Raw genomic sequence first — 14,944 nt, 5'->3', positions numbered from 1 at the left:
GAGGCAACAAAAGATGAAGAACTAGAGAACTTCTATGCAGACTTGTACAAAGCCATCAACCTAGCTTATAGAACATACATAATCATGGGCGACTTCAATGCCAAAATAGGTCAACCAAAGGCAGATGAATACTTGATAACAAAACCAAACGGCTACGGTACAAGAAACAACAGAGGACAAAGGCTTATAGATTTTGCACTCGAAAATAAAACAGCAATTTTAAATACCTACTTTTCAAAGAAACCGAAGCGAAGATGGACGTGGCGTTCACCAAGTGGGGACTACAAAAACGAAATAGACTACATTCTGTCTAACAAACCCAATATGGTACAAAATATAGAAGTGCTAAATCTTAATTTTCCTTCTGACCATAGACCCGTCAGAGCAACAATAAAATCGCTAAAAACGAAAAAGAACCGGTCTGGCTACTCACAACACAACTATAACTCCAGCCTGAAGAATGATGATGAAGAAACCCTATACCACGAGTACCTCTCAGCAAGCCTACCAAATCCACTTGACCCTCACGATAATGTTCCAGTGCAATCCTATTACAATAACATAGTAAATGCAATCACCCAAAGCCTGCAGAACGCAAAAATACCACCTAGTAAAAAACCACATAAAAGACATAAGATATTATCAGATAACACGGTAGCGCTCATGGAGAGAAGAAAGCTACTACTAAACACTAAAAACAAAAACAGGTCTATGAAAAACGAACTCTCAGCGCTATACAAATTAGTAAGCAAACGTATAAAGCAAGATTATGCAAGATACAGAGCGGATACCGTCGAGAAACACTTAATTCAATCAGGCAGTTCAAAAAGAGCGTTTAAAGAGCTAAGAACAAACAGGAAATGGATCGACGGTCTAAAAAGTGAAGGAAAAACCACAAACAGTCGCCACGAAATCAAAGAAATTGCAACAAAATTTTACAGATCACTTTATAGCACGCAAGATCAGAAAAGCTACGAGGAAAATCCCGATCTAAGTAACACATTCAGAGCTGCAAATTCAAATGAATGCATACCATTCACTACAACAGAAGTAACCCAAGCAATAAATAGACTAAAAGCAAATAAAAGTCCCGGCTCCGACAACATTACAAATGAAGCATTAAAATCGGCAGTATTACTACTGGCTCAACCGCTGACTGTCCTTTTTAACCGAATATTGAAATCCTCAACAACACCAACACAATGGTCCGAGTCAGATATTATACTCATCTATAAAAAAGGAGACCCATGCGAGGTTGGGAACTATAGGCCAATAAGCCTGTTGCCCAGTACCTACAAACTATTCTCCTCTCTCATAAACCAAAGAATAGGCACCATAATAGACGCCGAACAACCCAAAGAACAAGCTGGATTTAGGAAGAATTATTCGACTATTGATCATATCCACACCCTTGAACTAGTTATGGAAAAATACAAAGAAAAACAAAGAGCACTGTACATCGTCTTCATCGACTATAAAAAGGCTTTCGGCTCAGTTTCACATTCAAGTATATGGAAGGCGCTAGCCGAACAAGGCGTACAAGACGGGTACATTCAAATATTAAGAAATATTTACAAAAACAATAGAGGTAGAGTCAAATTGGAAAGTGCAGGCCCATGCTTCCCCATAGAGAGAGGGGTGAGACAAGGCGACCCAGCCTCCCCGACTCTGTTTATTGCCATTCTAGAGTCCATAATAAGAAAGCTAGACTGGAAAACTAAAGGCATCAACATAGACGGAAACTATCTGAACCACCTACGATTCGCTGACGATTTGGCACTCTTATCAGAATCTAGCGTACAATTACAGGCTATGATTCATTCCTTAAATGTGGCAAGCAAAAAGGTGGGCTTAGAGATGAACCTCACAAAAACAATGTTGATGACAAACGGTTCAGAAGAGACAATATCAGTCGACAAGGAAACATTGAAATATACAAATAAATATATAATATATCTAGGCAAACAAGTCAGCTTTGATAGTAGTAGCAACCATCTAGAAATCGAGAGGAGAATCCAACTTACCTGGAACAAATATTGGAGTCTGCGTGAAATTTTTAAAAGCAGTATGCCGGTAAGTATAAAGACAAAAGTAATGTCTAGCTGCTTGTTACCTTGCCTAACTTACGCTTGCCAGACCTGGAAGCACACGACCAAAGTAAATAAGAAAATTGTCGCTTGTCCAAGAGGTTTAGAACGAAGCATGCTAAAAATCAAAAGAATCCAAAAAATACGTCACATCAAAATAAGGAGCATAACTAATGCCACAGATGCGCTGAACTATTCACAGAAACTGAAATGGAAGTGGGCAGGGCATGTAGCGAGAATGACTGACGAAAGATGGACAAAAACGGTAACTTTATGGCGAGGTCCGTGGGGGAAACGTCAAAGGGGAAGACCGCTCACGAGATGGGATGACGATATCCGCAAAATTGCTGGTCAGAGTTGGATACAAACAGCCCAAAACAGAGACATTTGGGCTTCTTTGGAGGAGGCCTACACCCGTGGAGGGGTTCTTGTAGATTAGATTAAGTATTTAAATCATAGGGTAATTAGAATTTTGTCTAAATTCGTCAAAATATTATATTGTTAATCAAATAGTAGGCAAATGCAAATGGAAGAGAATAAAAAGAAGATACTCATTAGTTAACAATGGAAGCATAAATCAAATACTCTGTTACTTTTTACAAGAAATAAAAAGGCTTTTTATTTATTTATTTTATTATTATTCGATCACAATTATCGCGAGGCGAATTTGTGAGGGAGCTGTCTGATTTTTGTAAAAAAATAAATATTAACGAAGTATACTTCATGAAATGTAAAGAAAAAAATAAATTTATAGAGCAAGTAATAAATGAAATTAATAGTATTGAAAATTGGCCCGGTCCAAGAATTATTGTGTTAAATGAAATTGAAAGAATTGATAACAAAGACGACCAAAGAGTAATATTAAATGATTTTCATCTCCTCCCCACTAGTGGCCAGGCGGGTATTAAGAGGATGTTGAATAACATTAAAAAATATTACTTTTGGCCAGGTATCGAACGAGATATAACAGCATTTGTGAGACGCTGTGACAAATGCCAGAAACAAAAGTATTCTATACCCGTTAGGGAGCCTATGACTGTAACTTCTACAGCTCAATCTCCCTTCGAAAAAAATTTCTTAGATATTGTAGGACCTTTAGATAGAGATAGTAAAAATTATTCATATATATTAACACTCCAATGTGAGTTATCTAAATACGTAGAAGCATATCCGTTAGCTTCTAAGAGTTCAGTTGAAGTTGCACAGGCATTCGTAAATAACTTCATTCTTCGACATGGAATGCCCAAGGAAATAGCCACAGATCGAGGTACCGAGTTTATGTCCACAGTAATGAAAGAGGTATGTTGTTTATTAAAAATTAAAAAATTAAATTCCACAGCATACCATCATGAGAGCATCGGCGCTTTAGAAAATTCCCATAAGAGTTTAGGAGCAACAAAATTGCAACAAAACGGAGCCGTTTGGCTCAGCAAAGACCTTAGAAAAGGAAAAACAACGTGCTAGGTATATAAAACCTAAAGAAGAGAAAAGACAGAAGTCAATCACAGCAAAAAGCCCACGTGATCAAAGACTACTACGGCTAGGCAACTAGACTGCTACAGCGTAAAAAGAAACAGACATCTTTAGAGCTTCCAAATGTAGTTAATGTTCAGGCTGGAGATCATTCTAAAAAAACCGCCAATTTACAGAAGATCCTATTCGTTTCTTTCCAAAAGAAGAAATAGTGAAAGTAGAAAAAAAGTACATTATTGTGAGTTTAAAATGAAATTTAGTTGACAAAAATCATAAAAATCCAACAAAAAACTATGAGAAAACAAATAACTAAAAAAGCAGCACTCTACAACAATATAGATTTGCGAAATAATAATAATGACTGTAATAATCAGAAAATAACTATACAGAAATTACATAGAATAATGATTTCTGGTGCTGTCAATTCTCATATAAGGTCTAGAAATAAGACTAAATTAGGTTTAGTTCGCCAAGAAGTTATAGAATTTATTAAACATTTTTACACTAGGGACGGTGTTAGTACTATTTCTGCTGGCAAGAAAGAGTTTATAACAAGAAACAAGGTAAGGATGCAGAAACGCTATCTAACAGCCTCATTAAAAGCTTCACAGCAAAAATTACTTAAAGAGAACTGCTGGCAAAATGGTCAGTTATGGACGTGATATTGGAAACTTTAATCAATTTTGGGAGGTATTGAAGGTAAATATCGAAAAAATAATTCTAATAACTGTACCAGAAGACTCCATTATACGGAGAGAAAATCTACTTCCGAAAAATCTCAAAGCTTTCAGACAAAGTCTTTCTTTGCACTAATTCCTCTGGAATTCCTTCTTGTCCAAGTTTACTTTATTTTTCATGAATAATAAGTTGATTATTAGGAAGAGAGGAGTAATATATTTGGACCAAAGAAAGTACATACTAGAAGTATTACAAAAATATGGTATGTAATTGTAAGACGGTCAAAACTCCAATGGAACCGAATACAAAATTGAGTAGAAAAGGAAATACAGAAGAAATAAATATTATAGAATTTCCTTATCAAGAGATAAAAGGGTGCCTATTATACACATAACAAGTAACCAGGCCTGACATTAGTTTTGTTGTTAATATGTTAAGCAAATATAATTGCAAGCCCGAAATGCAGCACTGGGTTGCCCTTAAGCGCGTCATGCGTTAGTTGAAAGGCACTCGAGATTATAGGCTGACTTATAAGCAGAACTCTTAAGCGACTATGGCTCATGGTTATTGTGATGCTGATTGGGCTAGTTCAGAGGATGATCAGCGCTCCTGCACTTGTTATACATCAATTTTTCAGGAAGGAGCAATCAGCTGGAACTCAAAGAGACAACCTATTGCTCTATCTACAACAGAAGCAGAGTATATGTCATTATCATCTTGTATACAGGAAGCTTTATGGCTGAAGCAAGGACAAGAATGTTTATGGCCACAGATGAAAAATAAATCTATGATCATTTACAGTGACAATCAAAGCTCAATAAAACTTCCAGGTGATGGTTACCATTCTAGAACAAAACACATCGACGTGAGGCACCACTTTATTCGTGACAAAGTACTAGGTAGGACAATTGAAGTTCTCTATGTACAGACTGATATGATGGTTGCAGATTCTCTCACGAAAGCAATGACATACTCCAAGCTGATTTTTTGTTCATCCAAGATGAGCTTATGTTTAAGAGAGGATATTGGAAGAATGTAAAAATCGCCCTTGCCACAATTTAAAAATAAATGTGGTACTGTTTTTGGCATTGTTAAGGCATTTCATTATCATTTGTTAAGGAATCCTACCACTTTGTCATAGATATAAAACACCTAAAATGACAGACAATGACGGTATGATCAGTTTCGATGTACAGTAATTATTCACTAGTCTACCTGTTCATGACTGCATTGAAATTGTAAGAGGTAAGTTGAAGAATAAAAATATTCCTATAGAATATGCAGAGCTATTAAAGCATTGCCTAACATCTGGCTACCTCATGTGGAAGGGTAAATTCCGTTATCGCTGATATATTCATGGAGGACTTCGAGATGCGAGCCCTTTGCTCTCCTCCAATAAGAAGTTTAACATATAAACGGTAACTCACACCAACACCCTATTCAGCAAGCTACCATTGGCAAATCTTTGTTACAGAGAACCCTACACCTTTGTGATGCTGACCACCTAGCGGCCGAGCTGCAGCTTGTGAAACCTGCTCTCGCGATCAACCACCTGCCCGTGCCTCGCCAGCATCGCAAGAACCAATTGAAGCCACCCACAGTTGAGCGACAACCTGCTATACTACCATATGTGAAGGGAGTTACTGACAGAATAGGCAACATCTTGAAGAAGGTTTCGAGAAAAACTATTGACAAACCACATAAGGAAGTGATCCAATTCTTGAGACCTATCAAGAGTACCATTCCTTTGCAACAAGCGGGTGTATAAAAACTCGATTGTGACTGTGGCTTGTCATACATTGGAAAGACAAAGAGGAGCATCGGTACAAAGGTTAAAGATCACATCTCCAGACATCAAAAATAGGCACGTGTCGAAGTCAGCAGTGTGTGATCACACAATGGACGAACCAAGTCACTACATTCGGTTTCATAAACCAAAAATCTTCGCTCGTGAAGACAAGTACATACCGAGGTTCTTAAAATATAAATACCCCTTCTTAAAAATATAAAATCCCATGCCCGTGACCACACAGCAAGACCTCGGGACACCGTAAGAGCATTCTGACAGCAACCAGAGCGGTACGCCAGAAAGTTAAGAAATCGATGGCGGTAGATGATAAATAACAGGACCAACTGACAGACATTCACATCTCGTCTGCCCGTAATCACGGTTGCTGAAAAGTAACCGAAACGTCGGGAGTATGTAGTTTTAACAAAAAATAAAGCACGCGTAGTATATCCGAAAAATATTAGTTTTATTTAAATGAATAAAATTCGCAAAAGTCTTAGATCTTATTAATTTCGAGTACGTTTAAGTATAAAAAATCAGATGAGAACTTTGCCAAAAAATTTCTAAACTTTGACTCATTCAGTTTGTTCCCTGTAAAGCGGAATTGCATCAGTATTTATCGAAGGTTCGTAACGTGACGAAAATTTTGAGAAATGCTCACTTAAAACATCTAACATCTTTATCTGCATTGGCTTTCGGTTAGACCAACAACGGTGACAAATATGATTTTGTTAGGTTTTTGGGAGATCAATTAGCATCCTCATTTGCAGATATTATTGTTAAAGAAAATAGAACATTTATCAATAATACGTGGGTAACAATGAAAATGTTTAGAACGGGCCCGTTAGAAACTTTGTTCATGATATTTTTTTTATAATTTCATTTTTAGAACTCTTTAGTTTAGGTTACTCTTTGGTTTAGGTTAATAGTAAATTTTATTCATTTGTAATTTATTTTTGTGAATTGACGGCAAATCTCTGACGAGAAAACTTTCGGTCAATGATTTATTATGACTTTCGTTGTGGAATTACTCAACAACAAAGCTGTGATAGACTGAGATTAGCATTTATTAACGAAGCCCCATCTCATAATACTATTTACAATTGGTTTAACGAGTTTTAGCGTGGACGCAGCAATCTCAATAATGATCTGCGTGTGGGACGTCCACTAACAGCGACGACTGAAGATAGCAGTGCTGTGCGACGCATGATAGAAGATAAGAGAGTGACCTATCAGCAAATACAGGCAAGCCTAGGCATTGGTATGAGTCAAGTTAAAAAATATTACACGTACTTTCAGGTCTCAGGAAGCTTTGTACCAGATGGATTCCCCATACTTTAACCGAAGACCAGAAACACGCGGGGTGTCGCCAAATGTTAGATAAGTTCAACGGAGGTGACTCAAATTCTGTATTTGAAATCGTCACAGGTGTTGACAGCTAGATATATTGCTACGAACCCGAAAACAAAAGACAATCAGCTCAGTGGGTGTTTCCTTTCGAGAATCGGCCAACTTAGGTAAAGAAAGGAAGAAGTCAAAGAAAACAGATGATTGCCTTATTATTGGGTGGGATAGTTATGGCAGACTGGTGTGACAATCGTCGTTTGCCTGTTGTCTTGGGAAAAATTGACAGCAGCGCCCACGAAGAAGGATCCTCCTTCACCACGACAATGCTTTAGCGCACTCCACAACACGGACTGTTGAATCTTTGACTATGGTAAATGTCGAGATAATGAGTCATCCACCATACAGCCGTGACCTGGCGGCCTGAAGCTTTTATTTATTCCCAAGAACCAAAGATAAAAATCGAAGGATTCGCTTTACAAGCCCTGAAGATGCCGTGAAGGCGTACGAAAATGTCTTAGAAGAAACCCCTAAGGAAGAATGGGCCCACTGCTTTCCTCAGTGGTTCCATAGAATGCAGCGATGTGTAGAGACGAATGGAGATTACTTCGAAAAAATAAAATTATTTACAACTTCCTACATTAAGCCGTTTTTCATATTCTGAACACTTTCATTGTTCCCTGGGTAATTAAAAGGTCTTATAACGAACAAGAAGAATTACACTGTTTATTTTTTTTCTGATGCAGATGATAGTTTTAGAAGATAACGAATGTTCCCAAGGTGATATGAATGACATTGACAGAGACAGCGACGATGCTGGTTATGACGACACCTCTTTGTTGTGACGTCACTATAGGCTAAAACAACTTGGAAAAACTTAATATTAATTATTTATAATTGACATTTAGTAATCAGAAAAAAATTAAGTAAAAATTGTTGTTTTAGAAATTTAAATCTAATTTATATTCCTTTTTATGCTTTAGCTTTTTTTTTTTAAACTTGCTCCGTCCAGAACGATCATTATTATTGTTGTTATCGGGTGAGGTTTCTTTTCCTCAGCTTCGAGCTGTTTTTAACCATATTTGCGGGCCGCAACCAAGTAAATACGGCTTGTGATGTGTTAGTTATGTTTGTATGTTGTGTGAGAGGGTGTGATTTTGTTTTCCTCTTTTTGCATGAACTTTCTTACTATTCTACACGTGTTTAGGAAGGCTGCTTTCTATAGAGTAATGTAGGCTGTGTCTTTCGGGTCCGGTATTTTAAGGCTATGGCTGAGATGTGTCGGTATGTCACCTCTGTCATCAGTGGATTTTAAAAAAACAGGTCTCTGGCCTGATGATCTGAATATTTTGTAAGATTACTTGTTTGAGCCTGCTGAGACGACAATCGTGTAAGATTCAACGACAGAAGAAATCATATGCATACCTTCATTAGGTTCGTCTCCAGCTGAGCAGGAGGTTAGACATCATAGGAAATTGCTAGCACCTCAGCCGCTGATAACCCTGAACCCATGTCCACTCTCAGTAGTCCAATCTAGGGAACATATGCATGTAGCTGGACAAGGCAAAAGAAAACCACACTAGAAACCAACAGTATTGGTGTCAACTTCGACGCGAAATATAGAAGAGGAAGAAGCAAAATCAACTCCTTCACCTGTTCCAAAGAAAAACACGAAAAAGGTTACATAAGCTTTGGGTTTTAGCTGCGACAGTGAAAACGATTTCTCTTCCTTACAAGCCTCCTCTGAAGCTGCAAATGATGATGAAGATTGTTCTTGAATTTATTACAATGACCTCTACTACTACTCCACTCCAGGTCCAAGCCAAAGGAGCTGAGGCTAAAGTGCTTGAGCTGTAAAAGATGGGCTCATGCATCATGTGCAGATGTTCCGACAAATACAAAGCGTTTTACGTGTGAACTCTGTATGTATCGATTGATGTTCATAAAAAAATTGGTATGCCATTTTGTGCACACCACGTGTGTCACATTACCCGCCTAAGGCAGACAAAACGATTCTGATTAAAGTTAAAAAAAAAAAACTATCGTTTTTGTATCGAGTCGATTGATCTCTATAATCGTAACAGATGATGAACCAAAGAATACACAGTTACGTAAAGTGTTCAATATTGTTAATAAATAAAGATTTGGTGACTGATTCTCTAACCAGTGTAGTTGTCCCCTCTGCCCTATTATTACTATATCAGGTGTTTGGTTCCCATCCAACAACTGATAAGCCGTAACGATGGCGCAAGGTTATAAACAAGATCATCTAAGGACACATTTCAAGAAATGCAATCCAACATCACCGAAACAGCAAAAAGGTTCATTATCTCCTGTTAATTCTCTAATCAATATAACCGAACCGAAGAATAAATCGCAAACAACATTGTAATATAAATATATTCCATATAAATAAATATAAACTCGAAACCTGTACTTGGAAGTTACAAATGTTAAACCCACTCCGAGTCCGCGTCGCCGAACTAAACTCACACGGCTCAGTACCGTTCATAAATATTCACATAGTTACTACTATCAGTAACAGCGCATTTCACTAAAGAAAATCTTCAGAACATCAGTCCGGTTCAACAATGTGTTATACTGGTCCGTGCGATCACACGGCTCGATACGCCAACAGCATGACGAGAGGCAGCACCAGGTTATCGACCTGCGAGGTCCGAGCTTCTACTAAGGAACATACTAACGCGGAAAAACATGTCCTTGGGACGGAGTCAGCTTCATTCAACAGACCTGTCAACGATAAACAATGTTTATTAATTTTATATCTATTTAAACAATCAGTAATACCACTATAGCTCAATTGTGAATCGACCAGGATGTGGTATCCCGCCAGTAACACGTTCAAATCCCTCACCTACAAGTCAGTAATTTCAACGAGTATCAACGTTCTCAAAGTATCAAACACAATCGTGTCGCTTAAAAATATCTAATATTAAAATCTTCATTACCAAGTTTAAGTTAAAAAACGTTTGTATTACAACTTTATTATTATAATAACATTTTTAAAATTAAATATTTCTTAGTACACTTAACTTACCAAATAACGTGAGCATATACACAGTTCCAATTTGTGATAGAATATTAAATAGTGTGCCTTCAAAGGATCTGCTACTTTCTGAAATAAATAAAAAAAAAAACAAACGATATTAATAAAGTCTTTAAAAAGTTTTTTCTTCAAAATTTTGCATATAATAAAATACTCTCTTAATTACTATCTCTTGAATTTTTTTTTAATATGTCAATTCAAAACAAATTATAGTAATTATAAGAATGGCATACAAATTTAACGGCTTTCCATTTACAGGATTTATTAATTATCAATATATAAAAAAAATTAAAACAAATACCTGGCCATTTATGGAAGCCGTAGTTAGATCCGAACCAACTGGCGGCTGTGTCTCCCACACCCACCGACAACACTCCCGACAGACGATCCAGATACGACTCGCCAGGCACCAACAACAGCGGGCACGCCAGACCCGTGTAAAGATATATAGGGGTCATAGCAAATGATCCGCAATCCTATCGATCATAATGACAAAAAGCATTGTAACAAACATATAATTGTTTAAATGACATTATTTTAAGGTCATTATAATTAGATATGGCGTCAAAAATTACTTTACCGAATAAGAATATACGGCCGAATAATTATTCCGTCAATTTTGGCGCGATAAACAGTTTCGTACAGTTAAAATTATATTTTAAGCATATTTAAGTATGTTGATTATTAAAATTATTTCGTTTTATAAAAACAAAAAATTAAGTAACGTTGATTTTTTAAATTAAATATGATTATGTAAAATAATGTTTGTTTCATTAACAAATACCATGCTTCTAGAGTGGTCAGAATAAAACATTCATAATAAAATTATATTTTTTATTATATATAAATGATTGTTTGGTTAGATTTAAACACATAAATATACACCGAGAATATCGATTATTAATATTTGGCCCACCCCTAAATATAATCGAAACGTAAGCTGTCAAACGATCGTCTAGAATGAAAACATGTCATACACTAATGACAGTCGACTTAATTCTAATTTTAAATTATTTCTTAAATCAATTCATAAAACAAATAAGGGACGTTATTTACATCACAATCACTGATTCATATTTCATAGCACGTGCTTAAGATGAAGGACAAAAGTGAAAAACTGATGAATACGTGGTAATTGGCGAGTCCTTAATTAGTTTTAAATTGAATAATAATTAACTTAGTTCCAGTAAACTTTCAACGTTAGATAAAGATTTAGGTTAAAATATTGAATTTAAATATATTCTACTAATATCATTAGTTAGGAGTTACGCGAATATTCATTGATATAAAACTAATAAATTCGGATGTACTTTAAAATATTGTGTGCTATGTATTTTAAACTACCCACCCTACGTATCGATTACTTTACACCATTCGTATTACAGACAGAGAGACAAAATGAAAATGTTCATTCGTTTCATTCAGTACACTCATTAACACAAAAACTACTAAACGGATTTTGATCAAACTCCACAGTAATGCAGTCATGACATTGTTATAATATATAGGCTATAATTTATCCTAAAATTTGCCTTGATCATGGCATCACAATTACTGTATTGTGTATGAAATTATGTGATGCAGAATACATTATGATTAGTGAAGTAGTCATCACGTTACAAACCGAGTATTAACACTTGTTCATTCATAAATCTTTTCTTATTATAGTATTAATGTAGGTAATATTTAATAAGAAAAGGAAGGTGCTTTGTACATACTATGATGATGAACTTGGGCTAAACATATAGATGTCGCTGCCAGTGTGATTACCTATCTACTATTAGAACTTTATATTTTGCTCTGAACCTACTTCTGGGGACCAAACAGAGGTAATCTCAAGAAAAATCTATGTATAAATATATAAAAGTAATACCTTTTCATCGCAGTAAACAACAAATGCAGATTGCAATGCTGATGAGATTGGTTCAATGCGGGATTTACGTAACGCCTGAAAATTTTACACTTTGTTTTTATATATATTTAGTTATTATAGTTAATAAAGAATTTTATTAACAACTAACCTCAACAAAAACCAGTATTGCGAGACCCACGCCTGCAGCAAGATACATCAAGTGGATGTCTAACAATATGCCGGACATGAATACTAAAGATGCCAATATATGGAAAGTCTTCCTTGTTACAGTGGTCGCCTTAATTGCTAGTTTGGTTCTGAACATTAACGCACAAACTGCTAACAACACCAATATCAACCAGAATGTAAATATTCTTGACTGAAAACATTAATTACGTATAATTAAAAAAAAAAATTGTATAACAAAATGCATTATTTATGAGTATTGTATAAAAAATATGGATTTTATGTCAGTATATAATAAAACAAATTAAAATTTCTTACCCTGTTCCCATGATAGAAAACATAATTGAGAATTTTTTCAATACAATTGTCTCCAAGTAATGTATGCAATATAAGCAGTACAAATGCAACTGCGGACAGCAGTATGTATGACAAAACTTTCAGGTTCCTCTGGGAATCCTTCAGATGATATAATACTGCAACAATCAAACCCACTGTTGATAAAACTGTCTGAAATATTAAGACTTTCGTCACTATAAAATAAAAAAGTATAAATATTATCTATGGATTTGGTCATAACAAATGTCCTCATTTGTATGTCTTTATAACAAAAAATTAAAAGATAATGGACAAATAAAATGTGTACAAAGATAACATAATGTTTTATAATATTTTTAAATCATGATTTTATCATTGTATTAACACTTGTGAAGAATAAAATCAAGTCATTGTTGATAAAAAACTACTTTATGTTTTGGTAAAGTGCTGATACTATAACATGGCCACACTAAGTATCAATCAAACATAGCTAAAAACCACCGCTAGTTTAGTGAATGAAAAATAATCGAAATAGGCGAGGTGGCTTCAAATTCCGAATCGATCAATTGATTTTGATTTTATTGCTATTAACTGAGATACACACAGGCAGACCGTCTTATTGCAACGAGGGTTAAAAATGAAATACACCAATATCAAATTAAGATATGCTGAAACACTAGATTGTAATCAATTTGAAAAATATATACTTACATACACAATATTATTAACAAAATCCATCTCGTCATCACCGTCAGATATACTGAAGAAGAACTTAGTAAATGCCATCATCACAAATAGTATCACAGATTGACAGACAATCATCGCCTCACCGATAGTGAAAGTTTTGTGAAATTCTGTCAAGCTATATCTTAGTAGCCACGCAAACAAAATTGTCGACAACAGAGTTATTGATAATGAAAATAATAGACCTGAAAAAAAAGACATTATTAGAATAAGTAAGTGTACTTGAATTTTAATGTAAGTACATGATGATTAAGAATCTAATTACACTTAAATATGTTAGGGTAGACCAAACTAGGTATATTGTAAAATTGTATGGAAAATTTAATGTTTGTTAAAGACATATAAATTGATTGAAATAGTACATTATTAATAGAATAACTCGGACTGAAATAACAACACAAACTCAGATATTTATTACTAATTAGTACTATTTTTAATTTACCTTGTTTTAGACCAGCGTACATAGCTAAAGTAGCTATTAAGCTGGAAGCCAAGCAGCCTCCATACACTGGATCTGTGATGACCACATGTGATGTTGATAGAAATAGTACAAATAAAAAACTATAGATCAATAAGCTGAGGGAAATAAATGCTATTAGTTTGTAAAGCATTGACGCTTGGTCAGTCCAGCAATACAGAAGCATGATAGCCGGCAGCAATAGCGGACACCATACACCATTGCTGTCGGATGGTCTGCAGGAAATAAAACAGAATTACAGTTAAATGTCTACAAAGTGAACTAAAAGTATAATATGTTGGTTGTCTGGAAGAGACCGCTGGTTAGCGATAAGGCCGCCGAGATTGAAAATTTACTCTTATTCTAGTAATTGTTAATTTAAAGATATACAATAAAGAACATATTATTATTGTTAATATCAAATTAAATAATTACCTCGTGTTGATCCCACCTTCTCGCAAATTGTTTGTAATTTGCTCCTCCGTTGATTGGACTAACTTAAAACATATCATTTCAAATCGTTTGTAAAGTACCATAAAGGAATTAACACCTTCCATGTCGGCTTAGAGATAAGCAAAGCAACAAAACACATTTATTTAGTACAAATTGGAGATATATTTGAGGATTTGATTCCTGTGATAAAAGTAACCGGATATTGCATTGCACATAAAATACAAAGGTCGTTGATATAACAACAAATAATTTGTTGACGATTGGTAGAATAGTAAACTTTTCTTGGGCAATGTCAAATGCTTAACGGAAAAATTAATTTATAAAATTCTTTGTTTTTTCACAAACGAAATATGTTTTTGGTAAAAATAATGAGGACAATTTCAAAAGTTTTAGGTAGTTATGTGGTTTAAAATAATTGAAAAAAAACATTGATGTTTTTGACATTAACTTTTGACATTTAATAAATAAAGATTGAATAAATAAACCAAATCGATCCTCC

At 35.1% G+C, this 14,944-nt stretch overlaps 1 protein-coding gene across 1 annotated transcript; it reads right to left on the bottom strand.

Annotated features, from left to right (window-relative positions):
- Positions 1 to 9,914: 9,914 nt before the first annotated feature.
- On the bottom strand, positions 9,915 to 14,883 carry LOC116768093 (dolichol kinase). The gene is made up of 9 exons (XM_032658729.2): positions 14,428 to 14,883; positions 13,978 to 14,228; positions 13,503 to 13,720; positions 12,795 to 12,983; positions 12,460 to 12,669; positions 12,312 to 12,386; positions 10,740 to 10,914; positions 10,430 to 10,507; positions 9,915 to 10,122 (listed from the first exon to the last, which is right to left on the bottom strand). Exons 1-9 carry the CDS (start codon positions 14,547 to 14,549, stop codon positions 9,986 to 9,988), a joined length of 1,455 nt encoding a protein of 484 aa, XP_032514620.2. The 5' UTR covers positions 14,550 to 14,883; the 3' UTR covers positions 9,915 to 9,985.
- Positions 14,884 to 14,944: the final 61 nt, after the last annotated feature.

The sequence above is a fragment of the Danaus plexippus genome, chromosome 19 (genome assembly GCF_018135715.1).
Source record: "Danaus plexippus chromosome 19, MEX_DaPlex, whole genome shotgun sequence".
In the NCBI taxonomy this organism is placed as follows: Eukaryota; Metazoa; Arthropoda; class Insecta; order Lepidoptera; family Nymphalidae; genus Danaus; species Danaus plexippus.
Note: the sequence above shows the minus strand (reverse complement) of the source record. Positions and strands in the feature narration are given on the sequence as shown.

Coding starts and splice junctions, on each gene's coding strand:
- LOC116768093 (XM_032658729.2), bottom strand. CDS start 14,549: ATGGAAGGTGTTAATTCCTTTATGGTACTTTACAAACGATTTGAAATG. Junction 12,984..13,502: donor TTGTTAATAATATTGTGTAT/GTAAGTATATAT, acceptor TTAATATTTCAG/ACAGTTTTATCAACAGTGGG. Junction 12,387..12,459: donor CAATACTGGTTTTTGTTGAG/GTTAGTTGTTAA, acceptor TAAAATTTTCAG/GCGTTACGTAAATCCCGCAT.